Source organism: Amblyraja radiata, chromosome 15 (assembly GCF_010909765.2).
Source record: "Amblyraja radiata isolate CabotCenter1 chromosome 15, sAmbRad1.1.pri, whole genome shotgun sequence".
In the NCBI taxonomy this organism is placed as follows: domain Eukaryota; kingdom Metazoa; phylum Chordata; class Chondrichthyes; order Rajiformes; family Rajidae; genus Amblyraja; species Amblyraja radiata.
Window position 1 is genome coordinate 50,580,356 of NC_045970.1, and position 24,672 is coordinate 50,605,027.

Here is a 24,672-nt window from a genome sequence, read left to right on the forward strand (position 1 = left end):
TAAAGTTCCTTGCTTCTACATAATGTTATTCTCTGTGTCAAATATACTGACTGATGGTCACAGAGGAAAGGCAGTTTTTGCTTCAGCAGATTAATTGATTCAACCATCCATAAAACAGTAGTCTCCGCATTTTCGCACGGAAGTGGAATACTTATCAAGAATAGATTGCAGTTTTACAAGTCTCCAATTGGACGGCATATATCCAGTATTCCGTATTGTCCTTTCCAACTTTAAATGCATCGGAGAGGGAAATTATTTCCTCGGGATTAACCTTAAATTTTGTTGTTAAGGAATGGAGATAAGAGGAGACAAAGTGCCAGTTGCCGTTTCCAGTGTGCTCCTGTCCTGATTATCACTTTTGAGTTGGAGCCAGGTCTTGGGACCTGATAGGAGGAAAAGACAAAAGCACATGGCACAGTGGCACCGCGGTAGAGTTGCTGCCTGACAGCGCCAGAGATCCAGGTTCCATCCCGGATTCGGATGCTCTCTGTACGGAGTTTGCCCAGTCCATCATCGGCTCTGATCTTCCTTCCATCGAGGGGATTTATCGCATTCGCTGCCTTAAAAAGGCTGGCAGTATTATCAGTGACCCACACCATCCTGGTCACACACTCATCTCCCTGCTACCTTCAGGTAGAAGGTACAGGAGCCCGAAGACTGCAACATCCAGGTTCAGGAATAGCTACTTCCCCACAGCCATTAGGCTGTTAAACCTGGCTCGGACAACACTCTGATCATTAATAACCCATTATCTGTTATTTGCACTTTATCAGTCTATTTATTCATGTGTGTATATATTTATACAATGGTATATGGACACACTGATCTGTTTTGTAGTAAATGCCTACTATGTTCTGTGTGCTGAAGCAAAGCAAGAATTTCATTGTTCTATCAGGGACACATGACAATAAACTCACTTGAACTTGTACGTTCTCCCTGTGATCGCGTGGGTTTTCTCCGAGATCTTTGGATTCCTCCCACCCTTCAAAGACGTCCAGGGTTTGAGGTTAATTGGCTTGGTATAATTGTAAAATTGTCCCCAGCGTGTGTAAGATAGTGCTAATGTGTGGGATTTCTGGTTGGAGCGGTCGGGGTGGGCCGAAGGGCCTGTTTCCGCGCTGTATCTCTAAACTAAACTAAACACACAATAGTTACCAGCTGATTTATTTCTCCAGAACGGAGAAACAAGTAACTGCAGATGCTGGCTTACACTAAATGACACAAAGTGCAGGAGTAACAGGAGTAACCAGGAGTCAGGCAGCAGCTGGAGTAACTCAGTGTGCCAGGCAGCCTGAAGAAGGGTTCCAACTCGAAATGTCACCTATCCATATCTTACCCAGAGATGCTGCCTGACCCGCTGAGTTACTCCAGCACTTTGTGTTTTTTTTTTATCGTTAACATCCTCAAATCCAGAACATAGCAACAAGGAACTGCAGATGCTGCTTTGCACTAAAGGACACAAAGCTCTGGAGTAACTCAGTGAGTATGGGAGCCAGAAAAGTCCCAACCTGACACTTCACCTGTTCTCCAGAGATGATGCCTGATCCGCTGAGTTTGTACTCCAGCACTTTGTGTTCTGTTATATTTGATTCCAGGCCAGGAATATTAGAAGATGAAAAAAATACAGTGGACAGCAATCATTCCTTGGGACAACAGCAGCAGAATCCAACCTCAGCAATCACTTGTGAACTCGCTGGTGCCTCAGCAGTGTGGATGACTGAGCAAATCCTTTTCCACACACAGAGCAGAAGAAGGGTCTCTCACCGGTGTGAACTCGTTGGTGCTTCTGGAGGTGGGAGGAACGGGCAAATCCCTTCCCACACACGGAGCAGATGAACGGCCACTCCCCGGTGTGAACTTGCTGGTGCGTGATCAACACCTTCTTGCTCTTAAAGCTCTTCTCACAGTCGGAACATTTGAAGGGCCGCTGGTTGGTGTGAACCAGTTGGTGAGCCGTGAGCTGGGAGGACTGAGGGAATCCCTTCCCGCACTCCGAGCAGGTGAACGGCCTCTCCCCGGTATGTGTGCGCTGGTGCACCGTGAGGTCAGATGATCGCCTGAAGCCGGTCCCGCAGTGAGAGCACCTGAACGGCCTCTCGTCGGTGTGAATACGCTGGTGGCACGTTAGTTCCCCCGAGCTCTTGTAGCACTTGTCACAGTCTGGGCAGTTGAAAGGTCTCTCGTCGGTGTGAACCCGCCGATGCTTCAACAGGGCGGAGAAATGCGTGAATCCTTTGGCGCACACGGAGCAGGTGAACGGCCTCTCCCCGGTGTGGCTGCGCCGGTGGATCTCGAGTTCGAAAGGGTAACTGAAGCCCTTCCCACAATCTCCACACTTGCACGGTTTCTCCCCGGCGTGGCTGTGCCTGTGCCTCGACAGGCCGGACGCCCGGCTGAAGCCTCGCCCACACACGGAGCACGTGTACGGCTTCTCCACGCAATGAGCGGGTCCCTTCGCTTCCATGTCTCGGGGTGCGACAACGAGCGGGTCTCAGTGGACAAGGTGACAGCGCCGTCTCTTTAGCGTCTGTCCGCAAATCCCCGCCTTCTGAACCCCTACAAAGTGAATTGAAAGCAGGAGAAGGAGAAAACAAATGGAGTACGAGAGTTTGCATCAAGTAACCGAAAAAGACTGAAACCGAGTGAAAAGGATGTGGTGATGTCGTGAGTAAGATTGCCACGTAAAACACAAAAAAATGCTCAACATTTATTCAGGAGGAGGGAGTAAGCTGGAAGATAGTGAAGGAGAGGAAGTCTATACCTCAGCAGGCTGACCTGAATTTTGACTATGCTTCCCAAATTGGCAAACTTCAGCTGTAAGATTAAGAAGTAAGGGCACGATAATTCAGTTTCCTTCTGGGCAGTAAACTAAATTGTTTTGTGAAAGGTGGTCACAGACGAAACCGGCAGTGCTCATGCCTCACAGCACATGGAGACCCAGGTTTGATCCTGATCTCGGGTGCTGTCTGCGTGGAGTTTGCATGTTCTTCCTGTGACCGTGTGAGTTTCCTCCGGGTGCTCCGGTTTCGTCCCACATGCCAAATGCATGCGGGTTCGCTGGTTAATTGACCTCGGTAAATTTGCCTCCCGTGTGTAGGAAGTGGATGCAAACGTGGAGTAACAGAACTAGTATGATGGACAAGAGAGCTGTATTCAGGGCCAGCTGTGCCTTCTGCATTTAACACCATTCTTAATGCAAAAGGCCTGATCTGCAATTGGTAAAATGCTGCAAAATGCAACGGGTCTTTCCTTAACGTGAGCCAACCTTACTTGTCGCACCTAGCCCAAATCCACAAACAACACTATCAGGGTGGGGCAATTGTTTCTGCCTTGACACAAAATGCTGGAGTAACTCAGCGGGACAGGCAGCATCTCTGGAGAGAATGAATGGTTGATGTTTCGGGTCGAGACCCTTCTTCAGACTGATGACTGACCTTTGATAATTGGTTCTGCCTGATGTATTGTCCTACCAAACTTATTTCGTCTTATCTTCACATGATCCTTCCGACCACCACCCACACTCCTCCTCCCCCCTTCCTCAGCTCCAACGGGTCCAGTCCCTTCCCATGACATGGTACATGGATAGGGCAGGATTAGAGGGAGATGGTCAAACGCATGTTGGTGGGACTAGTGTAGATCGGGCATGATGGGCCGAAGGGCCTGTTTCCGCGCTGTAAGACTCTAGGACTGATCTATGACACATATTTCCAGCATTTACAGTTTTATTTGTTTTCTATTGCTGTAAGTTGTAGATTCGGTTACATGCATGACATAGGAAATAAAACAAGAGAAATAAACCCACTTCCACCTCGGTAAAATGAAATATCAAGGTGACAATGATGGAAATTGCAGCTGATGGGTGGGACATGTGGGAAACGTACCAAGGCTGTGGACTAATAGCGGTCAAAAGGTCCACAATGCTCTGCGCGCCGCAAGTGCTCTATCCATCCTATTGATTTTCCCAGCGGAGAGTGCGCATGCTCCCGCTGGCCGCGCTGCATGCAGGTCCCGTCCTTTGTCGAGAGTCGGTGTCGCTGGAAACGGGAGGAGACGGCGAGGAGTCGGTGCTTCTGGCGGCGCCGCGTCGTTGCTCGAAAGGAGGCGGGAGCTCGCTGACGATCCGCGGGGTCGCGCCTGTGGCCCGGAGCCGAGGACCAGGACGTTGCCCGGCGTTACCCAGGCCCGCGGCCGCCCTCACTGCGCATGCGCGGGGCTGGGGCGGCTCTCCACCTCGCGCATGCGCACCTCTCCCCTGTCAGCTGTGGACCTGCCTGGTCACTGACAGCAAGCAGCAGGGAACAGGTATAGGCTGTTTGAAGGAACTGCAGCTGCTGGTTAACATCGAAGATAAGACACAAAATCCTGGAGTAATTCGGCGGGACAGGCTTCATCTCTGGATGGAAGAAAGAGGTGAGGTTGCGGGTCGAGACGTTCCTTCTGGCTGAGAGGCAGGGGAGAGGGGATCGAGAGATATGGGAAGGGTAAGGTGTGAAAACGTGAGATCAAAGGGGACGAAATCAAGGAAAACGCCGTAGAGCAGGAGGAGTCAAAGATAGGGTGCAGCGGGAGTGAATGTTGCAAAACACTCGTCGAACAGAAGAGAACTTCAAAGTGTTTGGTACACAAAAATGCTGAAGAAACTCAGCGGGTGCAGCAGCATCTATGGAGCGAAGGAAATAGGCAACGTTTCGGGCCGAAACTTTGCCTATTTCCTTCGCTCCATAGATGCTGCTGCACCCGCTGAGTTTCTCCAGCATTTTTGTGTACCTTCGATTTTCCAGCATCTGCAGTTCCTTCTTAAACACTTCAAAGTGTTTTCTGTCTATCTTCAGTGTAAACCAGCATCTGTACTGTAGTTCCTTCTACACATTGCGTCTGCTCCACTGTGAAATCTCGTCAAGGTATCTTCAATTTTGCAACATTCTCTCTCGCTGCACCCCCTCTGTCATTCCACCTGCTCTCCAGCTGTACAACATTGAACTTTGTCCCCTTCGAATGCTTCTTTTCACACTTTACCCTTTAATGTCTCTTGTTTCCCTCCCCTGACTCTTAATCTGAAGAAGGGTCTAGATCCGAAACATCACTCATTCCTTCTATCCAGAGATGCTGCCTGTTTGCTGAGTTACTCCAGCATTTTGTGTCTATATTCCGTTTGAATGAATTAGACTTTATTATTATTATCACCACAGGTGACATGTCACAGTGGAATTCCTTGTTTTGCATACCATATACAAAGTATGCAAATAATCGCCACATAAAGGGCACTGACAAAGTTACAAAGTGCTCAATGTAGTTCCAATGGTCCATCTTTGTTCTCTTGGTGGACCACCCATGCCGGGTCCCTCTTTGGTTTGTCTGCTAATTCTGTTACTTAATTAGGTTTAGGTTTATTATTGTCGTGTATACTGAGGTACAGTGAAAATATTTGTTTTGCACGCTATCCAAGCAAATCAGATAATACAATACATAAATACAATCAATGTGTAGGAAGGAACTGCAGATGCTGGTTTACACTGAATATAGACACAAAATGCTGGAGTAACTCAGCTGGTCAGGCAGCATCCCAAACATGGAATCGGGTTGGGACATTATTTTTTATTGTTGCAAAGTCCTCTGTTTACAGTAATGGCTTTTTAAAACTCTCTTTACAGGGTGTGGGAGGTTAACGATTTGCTGAAAAACTCAACAAGAACTCAAGTAAAGTTCATCAGAGTTTTGAATGGATGGTGAAGCATTTAGTTGTAGGGCAATTAATCTACCAACCTGTACGTCTATCAAGTGTGAGTGGAAACCAGAGCACTCTGAGAAAACCAAAGCAAGGTCACGGGGAGAACGTACAAACTCCGTACAGACAGCACCCGCAGTCAGAATCGAAGCCGGGTCTCTGGCATTGTGAGGCAGCATCTCTACCGCTGCGACACTATGTTCAGCCTGGAGGAACACAGGGACGCTTACACCACGGAGAAGCCGTGGAAGTGTGGGGACTGCGGGAAGGGATTTAATTACCCGTCGCAGCTGGAAACGCACCGGCGCAGCCACACGGGGGAGAGGCCGTTCATCTGCTCCCTGTGCGGAAAGGGCTTCACCAAGTCGTCCGGCCTGGTGACGCATCAGCGGATTCACACGGGGGAGAGGCCGTTCACCTGCCCTCTGTGCGGGAAGAGATTCACGGAGCTCTCCAAGCTGCAGGCCCACCGGCGGGTCCACACCGAGGAACGGCCCTTCCAATGCCCCGAGTGCGACAAGAAGTACAAGAGCAAGAAGGACCTGCTGACCCACCAGCACACCCACACGGGCGAGAGGCCGTTCACTTGCTCCGCGTGTGGGAAGCGGTTCACCTGGTCGTCCAACCTGCTGCGGCACCAGCTGGTCCACGCCGACGACAGACCATTCCGCTGCTCCGCCTGCGAAAAGAGCTTCAAGACGGCGAGGGAGCTGCTGACCCACCAGCTCGTCCACACCGACCGCAGGCCCTTCCAGTGCGGTGTGTGCGGGAAGAGCTCCAAGAGCAAGCCGGACCTGCTGAAACACCAGCGCACTCACACCGGGGAGAGGCCGTTCACCTGCTCCGTGTGTGGCAAGGGATTCACCCGCTCCTCCGACCAGCTTAGACACGAGCGGGTGCACTCGTGATTGGCACCCGGGCACTGTTCATCACATCGTGGACTGAACCGCATTCGTTCTAACAGGTCATGGTTAATATCTGTAGATTTTAAACTGCATCATTTTTCTGGTAATTATTCTTATCATGGGTAAGCCATCTAGTGTGACGTTAGTGTACTATGCCTGAGCCACTGTCCCCCTCTCTGTTTCTCTGTCTCCCTCTCTCTCTCTGTCCCCCCCTGTCCACACTCTCTCTGCCCACACTCTGTCTCTGTCCCCCTCTCTCTCTCTGTCCCCCTCTCCCTCTCTCTGCCCCCTCTCCCTCTCTCTGTCCCCCCCTCCCTCTCTCTGTCCCCCTCTGTCCACACTCTCACTGTCCACAATCTCTCCACATTTGAGAGGAAATCGGAACACCCGGAGGGAAACCCGCAAGGTCACGGGGAGAACGTGCAAACTCCACAGAAGCAGCACCTGAAGTCAGGGTCAAACTCGGGTCTCGTGAGGCAGCAGGTCTGCCACTGCACCATCTTAATGGGGTAACAAAAGCCACAGAGTCACGCACCATACAACACATAAAGGAGAATACTGCTCGGAGCAATGCAGTGCGCTCTACTTTAGAGCTACAGTGCGGAAACAGGCCCTTTGGCCCCACCATGTTCATGCCAACCTGCGATCACTCCCATACACAACCACTATCCTACATCTTTGGGCCAATTTACAATTTTTTACCAAATCCCAATAACGTACAAACCCGTACGTCTTTGGAGTGTGAGAGGAAACCAGAGCACCCGGAGAAAACCCACGAGGTCGCAGGGAGAATGTACAAACCCTGCACAGACAGCACCCTTGGTCAGGATTGAACCCGGGTTTCTGGCGCTGTGAGGCAACTGCGCCACTCTGAATTCACTGGTTTTCGATGTTACCGCACTAATGTTCATTTTCTTGAAGTATTTCTCCATCAAGTGATTATCCAATTCTGTTTCAATGGCTAAAACCGATCGTCTATTTATGATCTGTCAAGAAGGATACGAATCTTAATCACTCAAGACAATGAAGTGCAATGAACTTCTATGGACTGTCCTTGGTTGCACTAAGGATATTCAGTTTTGTTTTGTTCTTGTATTGTGGTTAATAATTTATTGAATTAATAAGACCTAGTTCTACTATCTGTTTTGGATTCTTTATCAATCGCTGTTGTTGTCAGGGGTTATGGGGAGAGGGCGGGAGAATTGGGTTAAGAGGGAAAGATAGATCAGCCATGATTGAATGGTGGAGTCGACTCGATGGACAGAATGGCCTAATTCTTCTATCGCTTATGAACATGAAGTCGGTGACCATTGATGACTAACTCTTTGGCGACAAGAATCGAGAGAGGGAGAGTCAAGACTGTTTAATTGTTATACATACTGACAATGGAACAATGAAATTCTTGCAGCACCATTCCCAGACTGAGAGTCAGGGAAGAGAAAGACATAGAGATAAGTACGAGTATCTTGTTCCACATTTCCTTTGATGCCTCGTTTTCGCACCTTACCCTTCTTTATCTCTGTGTCTCCCTCTTTCCTGACCGAAGAAGGGTCTTGACCTGACACGTCACCCGTCCCTTCTACCCAGAGATGCTTCAGCATTTTCTGTCTATCTTTAGACTAAACCAGCCTCTGCAGTTACTTCCCACTCCCAAGATCATAGTTCTACAACGTAATCTAGATCATCCACTGTGTCACCGGGAAAGGGCTCAGTGGTTACGCAGGCAGTTGGCACTCATGGGCCAAGTCCTCTGGAAATATACTAAAATCAACACCACTTAAAAAAGATTAATTTTGAAAAGTTATATTAGAGTTGTAGATAATCATTCAGTTACATCGCATGGAAACAAGTCCCTTTGCCTACCACGTCTCTGGCAGACTACGGTCACTATAGTTGCTCTACATACTTTCGCTTAGCACTACCATGGTCTAGTTTAATCTGAATAAGTGATAATTTATTGAATACACTGTTATTCTAATGTTGCCTTTAATGTGTCTGTAAAACTGTAAATCAAGAATTTATTGTTCCGGTTTTTATCTGTTGTACATTACATGACAAATAAACACTCTTGACTGTGCCTTTAATTTCTTCTGTCTGCCATGGATATACTAATTTTCCTGTTGAAATTCTGGGGATTTTTAATGAATGAATGAATAAGTATATTGGCCAAGTATTCACATACAAGGAATTTGCCTTGGTGCTCTGCCCGCAAGTGACAACTTGACATACAGTGACAGTTAAGAATGATACATAAAACATTAAACATTAATAATAAAACATTATTGATTAAGCATGCGAATTAAATGAAATACCAGAGCAAAAAGAGGCTACTGATTTTTGGTTATTGAGTAGATCTACTACTCGTGGAAAAAAAGCTGTTTTTATGTCTTGCTGTGGCAGCTTTGACAGTCCCGAGTCGCCTTCCAGAGGGAAGTGATTCAAAGAGTTTGTGGCCAGGGTGGCCAGGGTGAGAGGGATCAGAGATGATCTTACCCGCATAATACAAATTATGCATCATTTTTAAATGGTAGACCATGCATGTTCACCTTATTTCAATATATTTCCCGATAAAGCACACTCTTCCGTGAGCATACATTATTTTATAATATTTTAAGACTATAATTTCAAATTGGGAGACTTTACCAATTCAGTAAAAAATATCATGTTAGTTTAGTTAGCATCATTCAGCACAGAAACAGCCACGTCGGACCACAGAATCTGCACAGATTATCAAGCACACATTTCTAAAATAATCCTATGCAAATAATTTAATTCTTCCCACATTTCTACTACTTCCTGTGTTCTACCATTTATCCAGCATTTTATGTCCCACTTCGGTGTAAACCTGCAACTGCAATTCCTTCCTACACAAAGTATTTACCCAGATTGAATACACTGACATCGAACCTTATTTTTTTTTTTAAACAACAGCACTCGACAGCTGCGATTTTAAAATTCCAGTACAATTGTCAATTTAGATAATTTATCCTCTGGAGAAAATCTCAATTGGCTATTCCTGTAAGTAATCAGCTCCCCGTGGCAGAATCCTCGGCTCATCAATGGCGGCGTGTTCATCCAGAATACATTGCGTGCCAGAAAGCGCCGTATCAGTGCCGACAAGCGCCAGGTGCGCATGCGCTCGATGGCAGTCAGCTGTGGGCGCACGGAGACCGGGTGGCGGCGACGCCAAGCGCAGCCGGTTGGAGGTTGTACGGATCCGTACTGTGGGTCGGGCTGGAGGGAGAGAGCGCCTGCCGTGATTAATATTCCATCGGCTCCTTCTCTCCTGACCTGGGACGGTCTTGCGAGCCGCTTCGGCGGAGTAATCGCCCACCGGCGGCTGCAAGGGCGACGAGTGGGCGCGGCCATCTTGGTGACACAGTGGGGTCAGGGGGGCGGTCTCCTGCCCTGACCCCGCAGGCGGCCGCGTCATTGGCCGCTCCGCAGCTGCGCATCCCAACCTGAGCAACGGGAGGCTGCAAAACATCCTTCGATGCAGCAGGAGCAGGAGGCCATTTGTTGCTCCGTCATTCAGTAAGATTATTTGCATCCATGAATGCCACATTCTGCATGTTTCTTGATCCCCTCAAATGTCCAAAGCAATCGACATTCCTATTGAATGTAATCTGTGACCGAGCCGCCACTGTCCCGTTGGGGAACGGATTGCAAAGGCTAGGAAGAAGCAAAGATCTCTCTAATCTTTGGGAAGAAGTGTCTCGACCCGAAACCTTTTCTCCAGAGATGCTGCCTATCCCGCAGGGCTACTCCAGCATTTAGTGTCCAACTTCAGGCTCGAAGGGCCGAATGGCCTACTCCTGCACCTAATTTCTATGTTTCAGTGTAAACCAGCATCTGCAGTTCCTCACCTACCTTCGCTCAACAAATTCATCTCATCTTGGTGTTGAACGCCATCTCTTTATTTTGGGACTGTTGTGTGGATGCCCACCCGTACTTAGGTGAAGCCTGTGAAATCATGTGGTACTTGCGTCCTGTCGGTCTGACGAAGGGTTCCAACCCGAAACGTCACCTATCCATGTTCTCCAGAGATGCTGCCTGATTCGCTGAATTACTCCAGCACCGTGTTCTTTTCTGTAAACCAACATCTGGAGTTCCTTGTTTCTACATTGTCCTGTAGGTATTTTGTTGTGAAGAGACTGCGGGTGGAGGGAGGGAATGCGGTTTGGGATTTTTGCACAGGAAGAGAGATTTTGTGTGTCACTGAGATCGCAACTTACAAGCTTTGGGGAATAGGAAAGAATACAATTAAACGGACATTCAAAAGCAAAACACGAGTAATTAAACCTGGTACATTAAATGTTTCTTTCTCCACAGATTTTGCCTCTTCAGCATCTTCTATTCTCTGCCATAAACGTTAGAAATGTGTGTTCTGAATTTCTGCTCCATACTGGAGAGAAAACCTGCATACAGTTTTTGAGTCTGAAGATGGGACCAGATAACAAGTCAACTGTCTATTCCCTCCATGAATGTTGCCAGACCTCGCTGAGTTGCTCCAGCACTTTGCGTTTTACTCAAGATTCCAGCATCTGCAGTTCCTTAGCCAAACACCAGCTCATCGAAAAAGGTCCTTGAGCCCATAGAGTCTTTGCTCACCATCGATCACCTGTACACTAGTTCTATGCTAACCCAACCTACACACTAGGAGAAATTTACAGAAGCTGATTGACCTGCACGTCTTTGGTATGTGGGAGGAAATCAGAGCACCCAGAGTAAATCCACACGGTTACAGTGAGACCCTACAAACTCCGTACAGACAGCACCCGTACTTGGGATCGAACCCGGGTCTCTGCTGTGAGGCAGCAGCTCTATCGCTGCTCCACCGTGCCACCTTAGCTCACTGACTGTGTGGTGAGCGGAGGGGAGATACCGCTCATTTGCTTTTCCTGTTTTGTGATTGAGTTTTCAACTCAATCGTCCAACCTGGAGATGCTGAAGAACACACGTAATACAGAGAGGCAGTGGAAATGCGGTGAATGTGAGAAAGGTTTCCGCTTCCCTTCACAGCTGGAAATACATCGTCGCAACCACACCGGGGAGAGGCCGTTCACCTGCTCCACATGTGGCAAAGGATTCACTCTGTCCTCCACCCTGCTGACACACCAGTCCATTCACACGGGGGAGAACCTGTTCACCTGCCCGGTGTGTGGCAAGGGATTCAATTTTTGGTCCCACCTGCTGAGACACCAGCGAGCCCACAGTGACAAGCGGCCGTCTCGCTGTCCGCGCTGTCGGAAGAGGTTCAAGAGCGCCGAGGATCTGGCCAAACACCAGCTCGTCCACACGGAGAGGCGTTTCTGTTGCTCCCGCTGTGGGAAGATGTTCAAGCGATTGCCCAACCTTGTGGAGCATCAGCACAGTCACACTGGGGCGAGGCCCTTCTCCTGCTCTGTGTGCGGGAAGGGATTCACGACGTCATCCACCCTCCTAACGCACCAGAGGGTTCACAATGGGGAGAAGCCCTTCACCTGCTCCTTGTGCGGGAAGGGCTTCACGCGGCCATCCAATCTCGCCACCCACCAGCTCGTCCACACCGACGAGAAGCCTTTCGGGTGTTCCGTCTGCGAGAAGACCTTTAAAGCCTCCAGGGATCTGCTGAGGCACCAGCCGGTCCACTCCGGGGAGAGGCCATTCACCTGCTCCGTGTGCGGGAAGGCTTTCAGTCTCTCCTCCAGCCTTCTGACCCACCGACGCAGTCACTCCGGGGAGAAGCCCTTTGCCTGCCCCATGTGCGGCAAGAGGTTCATGTACTCGTCCCACTACACCGAACACCAGCTGGTTCACTCTGAGCACAGGCCTTTTAAATGTGCCGAATGCGAGAAGAGTTTTAAAAGCACAAAGGACCTGCTGAAGCACCAGCGCATCCACACTGGGGAGAGACCCTTCATCTGCTCTATATGTGAGAAGGGCTTCACTCGCTCGTCCCACCTAATGAGACACCAGCGGGTTCACAGAAGGCTGCAGAGTTTGGATGCTGACTTCTTTTAGACTTTAGAGATACAGCACGGAAACAGGCCCTATGGCTCACCGAGTCCGTGTCGACTAACGATCACCCCGTGTACACGCACTATCCTAAACACTAGGGACAATTTACAATTTTACCAAAGCCAATTAACGTACAACTTGCACGTCTTTGGACCAGGAGGAAGCAGGAGCACCCGGAGAAAACCCAGCGGGTCACAGGGAGAACGTACAAACTCCATACAGACAGCACCCGTCGTCATGATCAAACCTGGGTCTCTGGCGTTGCGTCACCGTGCTGCCCTCCGTTTTGCTCTGCTGCTGTTAATCACATCCAGGCATAAACTGCGTTCATTCTGCTGATGTTACTGTCTGGAAATTCCCAGGTATAGACGATGTGAGAGAAACCTACCAAATAACAAAGGACCTATATTGAGTGGATGTGGAGAGGTTGTTTCCAGAGGTGGCAGGATCTAATACAAGAGGGCACAGCGTCAGAATAAAATGACGTACCTTTAGAATGAGGATGAGGAGGATTTTTTTTGTTTTAGCCACAAGGTGGTGACTCTGTAGAATTCATTGCCACAGATGGCTGTGGAGGCCAAGATATGGGATATTTTTAAAGCTGAGATTGATAGTTTCTTGATTAGTAAGGACGTCAAAGGTTACGGGGAGAAGACAAGGGAAAATTGAGAGGGAAAAATAGATTGGCCACAATGGCAGAGCTGGATGGGCTGAATGGCCTAACTGCTTATCTGTCTTATGTCTATTAAATCAGAATTTGTTTTGAGCATTCTGCTGATCAGACCAAGACAGGATGGGACCAACTGATATTCTAGAAAATTGCAGCATTCATACTTTTAAACCTTGTGTTATGTTATTTTCTACCCCATTCCTACCAATGACATTTGATCACTAAACCTAGAATCATTTTCAGCTACTGGACTCTGTATTCTGTAGCATGATCTTTTAAAGTGCGAATAGTGTTTCAGCCCAGCAAACTTTTTGCTTTTAAAAATAAATTATTAAACCAGTATTTTAACAAAAAGCCTTCATTTCGGCAGCAGTGAGCTTCTGTACTGTGCTCAATTTTCCTATAAAGTAGAATGACTGAATGTCTGCCTCTTATGAAAGACTGTGTTACTGTGAAATGTCCATTGATATTAAACAAATTTCCTTTTGTTTTGTTGAGGAAATGTGCTCAAATGATATTCGACAACAATGTAAAACATATTTCTCTGGAATGCTGCAAGTTGAGGGGAGACCTGATAGAAATAAATAAAATTATGAGAGGCGTAGATAGAGAGTCAGAACCTTTCTCAAGTTGGGAAGTACAACAAAATCTGGGGGTCTTTGTTCATCAGTCACGGAAAGTAAGCATGCAGGCACAGCAGGCAGTGAAGAAAGCGAATGGCATGTTGGCCTTCATAACAAGAGGAGTTGAGTATAAGAGCAAAGAGATCCTTCTGCACTTGTTCAGTTCAGGGCCCTAGTGAGACCACACCTAGGGTAGTGTGTGCAGTTTTGGTCTCCTAATTTGAGGAAGGACATCCTTGCTATTGAGGGAGTGCAGCGTAGGTTCACAAGGTTAATTCCTGGGATGGCAGGAGTGTCATCTGTTGAGTGAATGGAGCGGCTGGGCTTGTGCACTCTGGAATTTAGAAGGATGAGAGGATCTTTTTGAAACATATAAGATTATTAAGGATTTGGACACGCTAGACGCAGGAATCATGTTCCCGATGTTGGGGGAGTCCAGAACCAGGGGCCACAGTTTAAGAATAACGGGGAAGCCATTTATAACGGAGATGAGGAAAAACTTTTTTCACGCAGAGGGTTGTGAATCTGTGGAATTCTCTGCCAAAGAAGGCAGTGGAGGCCAATTCACTATGCTTTCAAGAGAGAGTTGGAAAGAGCTCTTAAAGAAAGCAGAGTCAGGGAATATGTGGAAAAGGCAGGAACGGGGTACTGGTTGTGGATGATCAGCCATGATCACAGTGAATGACGGTGCTGGCTCCAACGACCGAATGGCCTACTCCTGCACCTATTGTCTATTGTCCCTGGGTGGAAATGTCAAAGATTTGAGTGCTTAGCTTTAAAGTGAGAATGGCAAAGTTTGAAGGAGATGTGCGGGACACGTTATTTTTAATTGGAACTTGATGGGTGCCTGAAACATGGTGGAGGTAGTTTAGTTTAGTTTATCATCACCTGTACCGAGGTACAGTGAAAACCCTTTGTGGCGTGTTAATCAGGCAGCAGCAAGACAATACATGATCACAAGCCAATCGAGATAGATTTAATAGTGGTGTTTTGAGGCTTTTGGATTGGCACGTGTATATGGAGGGATATGGATCATGTACAGGCATGACGTGGCATCATGTTTAGCAAAGACATTGCAGGTTGAAGGTTCTGTTCTTGTGCTATTGTGCTGTACTGTTATATGTTCTATGGAATCAAGATCTAGGAAAGAAAAAATCAGCCAGGCAGCATCACTGTAGAACATGGATGGCGAACGTTTCAGGTTGGGAACTTTCATCAGACTGATTGTTGTGTGAAGGGGGGAAACTGGAAGAAAGGAGGGGCAAGACAAAGCCTGGCAAGTGATGGGTGGATACAGGTGAGAGGAGGAGTTTGATAGGCAGATGGTTCGACAGAGGCCAAAGATGAAATGACAACTGGTGTGAGATAAGGATAGAAGAGGAATTGTGAAGCCTGAGGAAGCAATATAGGTGGAGAGGGGGGAGAAATAGGTGTGAATCTAGGTGGGGGCACAGGGAAGTGGGGGGAAGGGGAAAAATGGGCGTGAGTCCGGGTGGTGAATCTGTAACTAGTTTCAGTTTAGTTTAGAGCTGCAGCGCAGGAAAACACCCTTCCACTATGTTCGTGCCAACCAGCGATCACCCTGTATGCTAGTGCTATCCTACGTGCTAGGTAAAATGTACAGAAGCCAATTAACCTATTAACCCGCACATCTTTCGAATTGAATTGAAACCGGAAAACCCAGTGGAAACCCACATGCTCACGGGAAGAAAGTACAAAGTCCGTATAGATAACACCCGTAGTCAGGATCAAACCTGGGTCTCTGGCACTGGAAGGCAGCAACTCTGCTGCTGCGCCATAGTGCTGCCCTACAACACCTGGAAAATGTGAAAATCTGGTTTTGTAAGCAGCAGGTCCCCTCACACCAGGTCCTCCATTGTTCCTTCCCTCATATTTTTAAATGTGTACGTGCGTGTATAATATATATATACACAAACATGTTTATGTATATATACACAAATACTGAACTCTTTTCTCCTTTATTATGTTGTTTACATATCCTGTTGTGCTGCTGCAAGTAAGAATGTCATTGTTCTATCTGGGTCATATGAAAATAAAACACGCTTGACTCTTGAACTGGAGAGATTGGGGAGAAGAATTGTTGTCACCAAAAGGGCGTGCAATGGCGACGTGATCACCCAGAATTCCTGCGCATCAGAAACGGCCCCATCGGTGAAGACTGGGTTCCACTGCGCCTGCGCAGAATCGGGCAATGCCTCGAGCATGCGCAGTGTGCAGAGTGGAGAGGGACAAAGGCGGGCCCGACGGGTCGTAGAACGGTCGGTATTCGTGAGTGTCGGGGTGGAAATGGACTGGCTGGTGGGTGATAAAGGGATATGAACACCCGGTGTAGACCTCAGGGCTTAATTAAAGTCTCCCGCGTCCAGTACTTCTGGAACCCGACTGCCAGTCACAGAACAACCGGGCAGCCGGCCGCCATTTTGGACACGGCGAAACCAGGGCGCATGCGCGATTACCTTGGTCCCGGGCACTGAGTGGGGGCGGCTCGACTGAACTGGGTCCTAGTGCCCTGGTAGCTGAACCTAACAAATGGGTTCAAAGCAAGTTGAGCAACTCACTGGCTGCACTGTGTAAATTAAATGATTGGTAATATGCCTTGCAGCATGTTGGGTTACTTTAGAATGATCGCATTGTTTTCGTCAGCAGTGTATCAATAATTAAAAATGAAATAAATAATCGTGTTGGAAAGCTGAATGTCATTAACTTTTTATAAAGCTTTGTCTCGACCCGAAATGTCACCTATTCCTTTTCTACAGAGATGCTGCCTGACCCGCTGAGTTACTCCAGCCTTTCTTGTCTGTCCATGTTATTATGGACCCCTTTATAACTGATTTAGGTTATGGTGGATGACCTTCATCACCAAGTTGGACCACCTTCTAGCATGTACCCACTTCCCACCCCCACCCACAGGACTGGCTGCTAATGGCACCACTGACCCCCACCTCCTCCTTGGCCACATCCAGGTTGGGCTGCTGATGCCACCCCCACCCGCACTGCCTTCCCGGCTGCTTCCAGTCTGGGCTTATTGCTGCCGCTGCAGGCCCACGCAGTTTCCTTGGCCGTTTCCAGACCGCGCTTGTCGCTGCCACTGCCTACGCTCTGGCCGGCCACGACCAATGGCTCTGCTGGTCCTCACCTCTCCCCCGGGTGCCAGCCGGGCCAGGGCCGTCAATTCACCGAGATTCTAAACAAATGAAGTTCAGAGGAGAGGAAAATTACACAAAAGTACCAAAGTGCTAACTCAGCGGGTCAAGCAGGTCTCTGGAGAGCGTTGGGTAGGTGACATTTCAGATTAAAACCCTTCTTCAGACAAACTCTGTCTGAGTATATAGAGTTGTATTTAGAGTTGCCTATCCATGTTCTCCAGAGATGCAGCCTGACCTGCTGTGTTACTCCAGCACCTTATGTCTTTTGTTTTGGAAATGAGCATCTTCCTGCTGTTCCTTGGATCTACAAATTCAGAGGGAACTAGGAATGTGAGTGCATGAATCACAACATGTTAGCAACAAGGCGAATAGCATGTTGACCTTTACTGCAAAAGGGTTAGAGTTTAAGAGTAGGGATGTTTTTTTTTGTACAAGATGTTGTTAATGCCGCACCTGCAATACTGGGCACAGTTTTAGTCCCCTTCCCCGGAAAATTACATGGTCGTATTTGAGACCACCCAGAGGAGAAACACCAGGCTAATTCTTCTGGTGAGATGTTTGTCCTATCAAGCGAAGCTGGACTGTTTGACTCTGTATTCCTTGGAGTTCAGACAAATGAGGGGCCACCTTTTTCAAACATAGAAGTTACTAAAGGGGCTTAACAGGTGAGCTGTTAAATGGAGGCACATGAGACTGTAGATGTTAATAATAATAATAATACATTTTATTTATGGGCGCCTTTCAAGAGTCTCAAGGACACCTTACAAAAATTGAGCATGTAGAGGAAAAACATGTAAGGGGAATGAAATAAATAGTTGAGACATGACTAGTACACAAAGTAAAGACAGAATTCAATACAAAACACAGTATGAGGCAATTAATGCACAGATGAAAAGGGACGGGGACGTGGGGCTAAGGATAGGCAGAGGTGAAGAGATGGGTCTTGAGGTGGGACTGGAAGATGGTGAGGGACACGGAATTGCGGATCAGTTGGGGGAGGGAGTTCCAGAGCCTGGGAGCTGCCCTGGAGAAGGCTCTGTCCCCAAAACTGCGGAGGTTGGACTTGTGGGTGGAGAGGAGACCGGCTGATGTGGATCTGAGGGACCGTGAGGGTTGGTAGGGGGAGAGGAGGTCAGTGAGATATGTGGGGGCCAGATGGTGGAGGGCTTTGTAGGTGAGGACCAGGAATTTGTAGGTGATCCGGTGGGAGATGGGAAGCCAGTGAAGTTTTTTGAGGACTGGAGTGATGTGATGCCAGGATTTGGTGTGGGTGATGAGTCGGGCGGCTGCGTTCTGGACCAGTTGGAGTCGGTTGATGTAGGTGGAGCTGATGCCAAGGAGAAGTGAGTTGCAATAGTCCAGTCGGGAGGAGATGAAGGCATGGATGAGTCTTTCAGCAGCAGGCGGTGTGAGAGAGGGTCTGAGTTTGGCGATGTTGCGGAGATGAAAGAAGGAGGTTTTAATGACATGGCGGATGTGAGACTCAAGGGAGAGGGTGGAATCAAAGATCACGCCAAGGTTGCGGGCCTGGGGAGATGGGGAGACAGTGGTGCCGTCGATGGTGATAGTGGGGTTATTGATTTTGCTGAGTGTGGCTTTGGAGCCTATGAGGAGGAATTCTGTCTTATCGCTGTTGAGTTTGAGGAAATTATGTTGCATCCAGGTTTTTATAGCTGACAAACAGGAGTTGATATGGGAGAGGGGGGGGGGGGGGGGGTGGTGGGGGGATTTGGTGCCATGGTAAATCTGGGTGTCATCAGCGTAACAGTGGAAGTCCAGATTGAAGTGGCGGAGTATCTGACCAAGGGGGAGGATGTAGATGATGAAGAGGAGGGGGCCGAGTACGGAGCCTTGGGGAACGCCTTGAGTGACTGCGGCTGTAGCAGAGGTGTGGTTGTGGAGAGAGATGAAGTGGGATCTGTTGGAAAGGTAGGAACGGAGCCAGCTGAGTGCAGAGCCTTCAATGCCGAGGTCCTTGAGTCTGGTGAGCAGGATGTTATGGTTCACTGTATCGAAGGCTGCGCTCAGGTCGAGGAGGATGAGGATGTTGAGGGAACCAGTGTCAGCAGAGGTGAGGAGGTCGTTGAGGACTTTGAGGAGAGCAGTTTCTGTGCTATGGAGGGGGCGAAAGCCAGATTGGAGGGGTTCAAGTAGGTTATACGCAAGGAGGTGGGAATGAAGTTGCGACGCAACGATACGCTCCAGGGTTTTTGAAAGGAAGGGGAGGTTTGAGATTGGGCGGTAGTTAATGAGAGAGGAGGGATCAAGACCAGGTTTCTTTAAGATTGGTGTAACGGCAGCAGTTTTGAAAGCGGAGGGGACAATTCCTTGGGACAATGAGGAGTTGAAGAGATTAGTGAGGTAGGGGCAGAGAACGGGGAGGCAGGACTTCAACAGGGGAGTGGGGAGAGGGTCGAGGGAGCAGGTAGTGGGTTTGGAAGAGCTGATGAGTTTGGAGATTTCAATAGGGGTGACCAGGTCAAACTGGGAGAGGAAGCAGTGTGGAGGAGGGGTAAGGAGGTCAGTGGAGATGTTGAAAGGAGGGGCCTTGGTAGGTGGTGGAGTAGATGCTGGGGAGTCGGGTACAGGGGATAAAGATTGATAGATGGTGCTGATTTTATCAGCGAAAAAGTGGAGGAATGAGTTGCAGAGAGCCGGAGTAGAGGTAGGGAGAGTGTTGGCCCGAGGCTTGAGGAGGTTGCCCACTGTGGAGAAGAGGGTTCTGTGGTTTAGGCAGGGATCGGTGAATATGGAGGAGAGGTAGGCAGATTTTGCAGCAATGAGGGCATCTTTGTAGTCAGTGAGGTGGAGTTTGTAAGCTTCAAGGTGGACTGTGAGAGATGATTTATTTATAAGTCGTTCGAGTTGGCGACCAGTCTGTTTCAGTTTACGAAGTGCAGGTGTGTACCAGGGTGAGGATGTGTTGAAAGTTACGGTTCTTGTTTTGAGGGGGGCCAGAGTGTTGAGGGAGGTAGACAAGGTGGAGTTGAGATGGTTTGTGAGATCATCAGGTGAGGTGGGGGTTGAGTCCAGGGGGAGAGTGGTGGAGAGCAGGTCAGAGAGATGGTGGAAATCAATGGACCTGACCTGCTGAGTTCCTCCAGCAGTTTGTTCTTTGTTGTCCTTAACTGTTGAGATATTTTAATTGATGGGAGAGTCATGAGCAAGAGGACACAGCTGCAAAATAAAATGCTGGACATTTTAGACAGATTTGCTTAGAAATATCTTCTTTTGGGATTATACTGAATTGCTGAAATTCTCTGCCCTGAGGTGTCGGTGCCAGATCATTAGATATATTTAAGTTGGAGATGGATTAGTATTTGAAGCGTAATATTATAGCATACTCCTGCTCCTATTTCCTTGTGTGCTGCTCATCTTGGCTTCTTTTTAAGTTATGTTTAAGAAGGAACTGCAGATGCTGGAATATCGAAGGTAGACAAAAATGCTGGCGAAACTCAGCGGGTGAGGCAGCATCTATGGAGCGAAGGAAATAGGCAACGTTTCGGGTCGAAACCCGGGTCTGAAGAAGGGGTTCGACCCGAAACGTTGCCTATTTCCTTCGCTCCATAGATGCTGCCTCACCCGCTGAATTTCTCCAGCATTTTTGTCTACCTTCATTTCAAGTTATATTTGTTTAGGCTGAAGATACACCGCGGAAACAGACCCATCAGCCCACCGGGTCTGTGACGACCAGTGATCCCCGTACCGTAACACCATCCTACACACTAGTGACAACATACCATTTTACCAAAGCCAACTAACCTACAAACCTGCACATCATTGGAGTGTGGGAGGAAACCATTGCACCCGGGGAAAACACATGCAGGTCATGGAAGAACGTAAAACTCTGTACAGACAGCACCTGTAGTCAGGATCGAACCCCAACAGGTCTCTAGCGCTGTAAGGAGCTCTACTGCTGCACCACCGTGCCGCCCAAATCTATTCTATTCCTCAGATTAGATTTTGGGAATCTGGAAAGAAAGGAATCTTGCGGAAACAAGAAGCTGCAGATGCTGGTTTACCAAGGTAAAACACAAAATGCTGGAATAACAGCCAGTCAGGCAGCATCCCTGGAGAGCCTGGATAGGTGATGTTTTGGGTGGTGACCCTTCCTTTGTATGAACAAAATAATCTTTTGTGACCTGAATAGTTTGCAGTAAGTTTCTATCCTCTACCTATAGCATTGAATTTTGTTTACGCCTTTTACAGGACATGATAAGGAATGATTTACAGATGGGGAATCCAAGCCAAGCATCACATCAAGATCTGCCAGAGTTAACCTGATTCACCAGGTCCTGAATATCATTAGGGTTTGAATGTGAAAGGAGAGATGTTTGTCTGTCCCATCTGTGGGAGGAAGTTTGAGCAACTTGTGACTGGAAAGGTACTGCCACATGCAGATGAGTGAGAGGGTCCCAGTGTACTGACTGCCGGAAGAGCTTTGATCTGTTGAAAGAACACCTCAACAACAAGGTGAAACTGTGCACGTGTCCTCTGTGGGCAAGGGAATCACTAGTGGCGAAAATCTGGCGAGGCACAAGGTCAGTCGAATCACGGAAAAACCGTGGAAATGTGGGGATTGCGGGAAGGGGTTCAATTACCCGTCGCAGCTGGAAACGCATCGGCGCAGCCACACGGGGGAGAGGCCCTTCATCTGCTCCGTGTGCGGGAAGGGATTCACTCAGCTGTGTATGCTTCAGAGGCACCAGCGCGTTCACACCGGCGAGAGGCCGTTCACCTGCATTGCCTGCGAGAAAGGGTTCACTCAGCTGTCCAACCTCCTGACTCACCACCGCATCCACACCGGAGAGAGGCCCTTCACCTGCACCGAATGTGGCAAGGGCTTTGCCAAACTGACCAACCTGCTGACGCACCATCGCATCCACACCCAGGAGCGGCCGTTTAAGTGCAGCGACTGCGAGAAGAAGTTCAAGAGCAAGAACAACCTGCGGATCCACCAGCGCACTCACACCGGGGAGAAGCCCTTCACCTGCTCGGTCTGCGGGAAGGGCTTCGCTCAGTCATCCACACTCATGAAGCACCAGCGCGTCCACACGGGGGAGAGGCCGTTCACCTGCTCTGTGTGCGAGAAAGGATTCTCGCAGTCCTCCACCCTGCTGAAACACCAGCGAATTCACAAGTGAGCGTCGGGGCGCTGGTGTATCTCGTCCAGAAAGACTTTGTGGTACGTCTCCCACATCTTCCCTTCCGAAACTTCCACTGCGTATAATTTGGCTGTGGTGAATCTGTGGAATTCATTGCCACAGACGGTTATGGAGGCCAAGTCCATGGATATTTTTAAGGCGAAGATTAGTACGGGTGTCAGGGGTTATGGGGGGAAGGCAGGAGAATGCGGTTGAGGGAAAGGTAGATCAGCCATATTTCAATGACGGAGTAGACTTGATGGGCCGAATAGCCTAATTTTGCTCCTATAACTTATGATCTTATTCGTCACCTTAAGCTTTTCTCCCTGACTTCTTCATCCTTGCCTCTGTTATCTTCCATTGCTGCATCATAATAAAAGTCTTTGACTCTTCTTCCATTTCAGTCCTCACCTGCATCCACCTATCACTTCCCACCTCTTTTTCTACTTTTCCCCCCCAAATGTTCATAAGTTATAGGAGCAGAATTAGGCCATTTGGCCCATCAAGTCTACTCTGCCATTCAATCATGGCTGATCGATTTCTCCCTCCTAACCCCATTCTCCCCATAACCCCCGAAGCCTATCGTAAACATTTGATGCATTGGTGATATTTTTCCAATGTTCTATAGATTCAGGATCAGTTCCTGTGGATTGGAGGGTAGCTAATGTTATCCCACTTTTTAAGAAAGGCGGGAGAGAGAAAACAGAGAATTTATAGACCAGTTAGCCTGACATCGGTGGTGGGGAAGATGCTGGAGTCAATTATAAAAGATGAAATAGCCGCACATTTGGATAGCTGTAACAGGATCGGTCCGAGTCAGCATGGATTTACCAAGGGGAAATCATGCTTGACTAATCTTCTGGAATTTTTTGAGGATGTAACTAGGAAAATGGTCAAGGAAAATGGTACCTGGACTTTCAGAAAGCATTTGATAAGGTCTCACATAGGAGATTAGTGGGCAAAATTAGGGCACATGGTATTGGGGGTAGAGTGTTGACATGAATAGAAAATTTGTTGGCAGACAGGAAACAAAGAGTAGGGATTAACGGGTCCCTTTTCAGAATGGCAGGCAGTGACTAGTGAGGTACCACAAGGCTCGGTGCTGGGACCGCAGCTATTGACAATATACATCAATGATTTGGATGAGGGGATTCAAAGTAACATTAGCAAATTTGCAGATGACACAAAGCTGGGTGGTAGTGAGCACTGTGAGGAGGATGCTATGAGAATGCAGGGTGACTTGGACAGGTTGGGGAACTGGGCTGATGCATGGCAGATGAAGTTTAATGTGGATAAATGTGAGGTTATCCACTTTGGTAGCAAAAAACTGGAAGGCAGATTACTAACTAAATGGCGTCAAGTTGGGAAAAGGGGAAGTACAACGGGATCTGGAGGTCCTTGTTCATCAGTCTATGAAAGTAAGCATGCGGGTACAGCAGGCAGTAAAGAAAGCAAATGGCATGTTCGCCTTTATAACAAGAGGATTTGAGTATAGGAGCAAAGAGGTCCTTCTGCAGTTGTACAGGGGCCCTAGTGAGACCATACCTGGAGTATTGTGTGCAGTTTTCGTCCCCTAATTTGAGGAAGGACATTCTTGCTATTGAGGGAGTGCAGCGTAGGTTTACAAGGTTAATTCCCAGGATGGCGGGACTGTCATATGCTGAGAGAATGGAACGCCTGGGCTTGTGCACTCTGGAGTTTAGAAGAATGAGAGGGAATCTTATTGAAACAGGTAAGATTGTTAAGGGTTTGGACACGCTAGAGGCAGGAAACATGTTCCCGATGTTGGAGGAGTCCAGAACCAGGGGCCACAGTTTAAGAATAAAGGGTGAGCCATTTAGAATGGAGACGAGGAAACAGTTTTTCTCACAGTGAGTTGTGAGTGTGGAAGAGCCAGTTCTCTGGATGCTTTCAAGAGAGAGCTAAATAAGGCTCTTAAAGATAGCAGAGTCAGGGGATATAGGGAGAAGGCAGGAATGGGGTACTGATTGGGGATGATCAGCCATGATCACATTGAATGGCGGTGCTGGCTCGAAGGGCCGAATAGCCTACTCCTGCACCTATTGTCTAAACAAAAATCTATCCCTCTCTGCCGTAAAAAAAATCCATTGACTGCCTCCATAACCGTCTGTGGCAATGATTTCCACATATTCACCCCCGTCTGACTCAAGAAATTCCACCTCATCCCGTTTCGAAAGTCTGCAGAAAATTCTCTCGAATCTGTCCATTCCGTGCACATATATTGCCTGGCCCACTGAGTTACTCCAGCACTAATTTTAGCCTAATATCTACATGTTGTCTCACAGCATTTGTTTGTACATTGGAGTACCCAAATTTACTTCAAGGGCATCCTCCTTTCATTGCTCCTCTGACCCTCACAACATTTGATTCTCCTACCATTCAAATATTTGGGAGAATTTTGCACGTTCTGCCTCTTA

At 48.2% G+C, this 24,672-nt stretch overlaps 4 protein-coding genes across 5 annotated transcripts; 3 read left to right on the plus strand and 1 right to left on the minus strand.

The window, feature by feature from the left end:
- The first annotated feature begins 1,346 nt into the window (after positions 1–1,346).
- Positions 1,347–12,707, plus strand: LOC116981544 (gastrula zinc finger protein XlCGF8.2DB-like). Of its 2 annotated transcripts, none has more exons than XM_033034633.1 (2): positions 1,347–1,361; positions 10,963–12,707. In XM_033034633.1, the coding sequence occupies exon 2, from the start codon at positions 11,575–11,577 to the stop codon at positions 12,631–12,633; it is 1,059 nt and encodes a 352-aa protein (XP_032890524.1). In that variant the 5' UTR covers positions 1,347–1,361; positions 10,963–11,574; the 3' UTR covers positions 12,634–12,707. The 2 variants fall into 2 exon arrangements, with proteins under 2 accessions (XP_032890524.1, XP_032890525.1); XM_033034634.1 differs by lacking the exon at positions 1,347–1,361 and adding an exon at positions 9,796–10,164.
- Positions 1,502–3,992, minus strand: LOC116981569 (zinc finger protein 239-like). Its single transcript, XM_033034683.1, has 2 exons — positions 3,882–3,992; positions 1,502–2,556 (listed from the first exon to the last, which is right to left on the minus strand). The coding sequence occupies exon 2, from the start codon at positions 2,462–2,464 to the stop codon at positions 1,679–1,681; it is 786 nt and encodes a 261-aa protein (XP_032890574.1). The 5' UTR covers positions 2,465–2,556; positions 3,882–3,992; the 3' UTR covers positions 1,502–1,678.
- On the plus strand, positions 5,923–6,633 carry LOC116981435 (gastrula zinc finger protein XlCGF7.1-like). The gene has a single exon (XM_033034489.1). The coding sequence runs from the start codon at positions 5,923–5,925 to the stop codon at positions 6,631–6,633; it is 711 nt and encodes a 236-aa protein (XP_032890380.1).
- Positions 12,708–21,535: 8,828 nt separating the features above from the next.
- On the plus strand, positions 21,536–22,324 carry LOC116981581 (gastrula zinc finger protein XlCGF49.1-like; the record flags this gene model as incomplete). The annotated part of the gene is made up of 1 exon (XM_033034704.1): positions 21,536–22,324. A coding segment is annotated over one exon (699 nt), but the record flags the coding sequence as incomplete, so codon positions are not given.
- Positions 22,325–24,672: the final 2,348 nt, after the last annotated feature.

Coding starts and splice junctions, on each gene's coding strand:
- LOC116981544 (XM_033034633.1), top strand. CDS start 11,575: ATGCTGAAGAACACACGTAATACAGAGAGGCAGTGGAAATGCGGTGAA.
- LOC116981435 (XM_033034489.1), top strand. CDS start 5,923: ATGTTCAGCCTGGAGGAACACAGGGACGCTTACACCACGGAGAAGCCG.
- LOC116981569 (XM_033034683.1), bottom strand. CDS start 2,464: ATGGAAGCGAAGGGACCCGCTCATTGCGTGGAGAAGCCGTACACGTGC.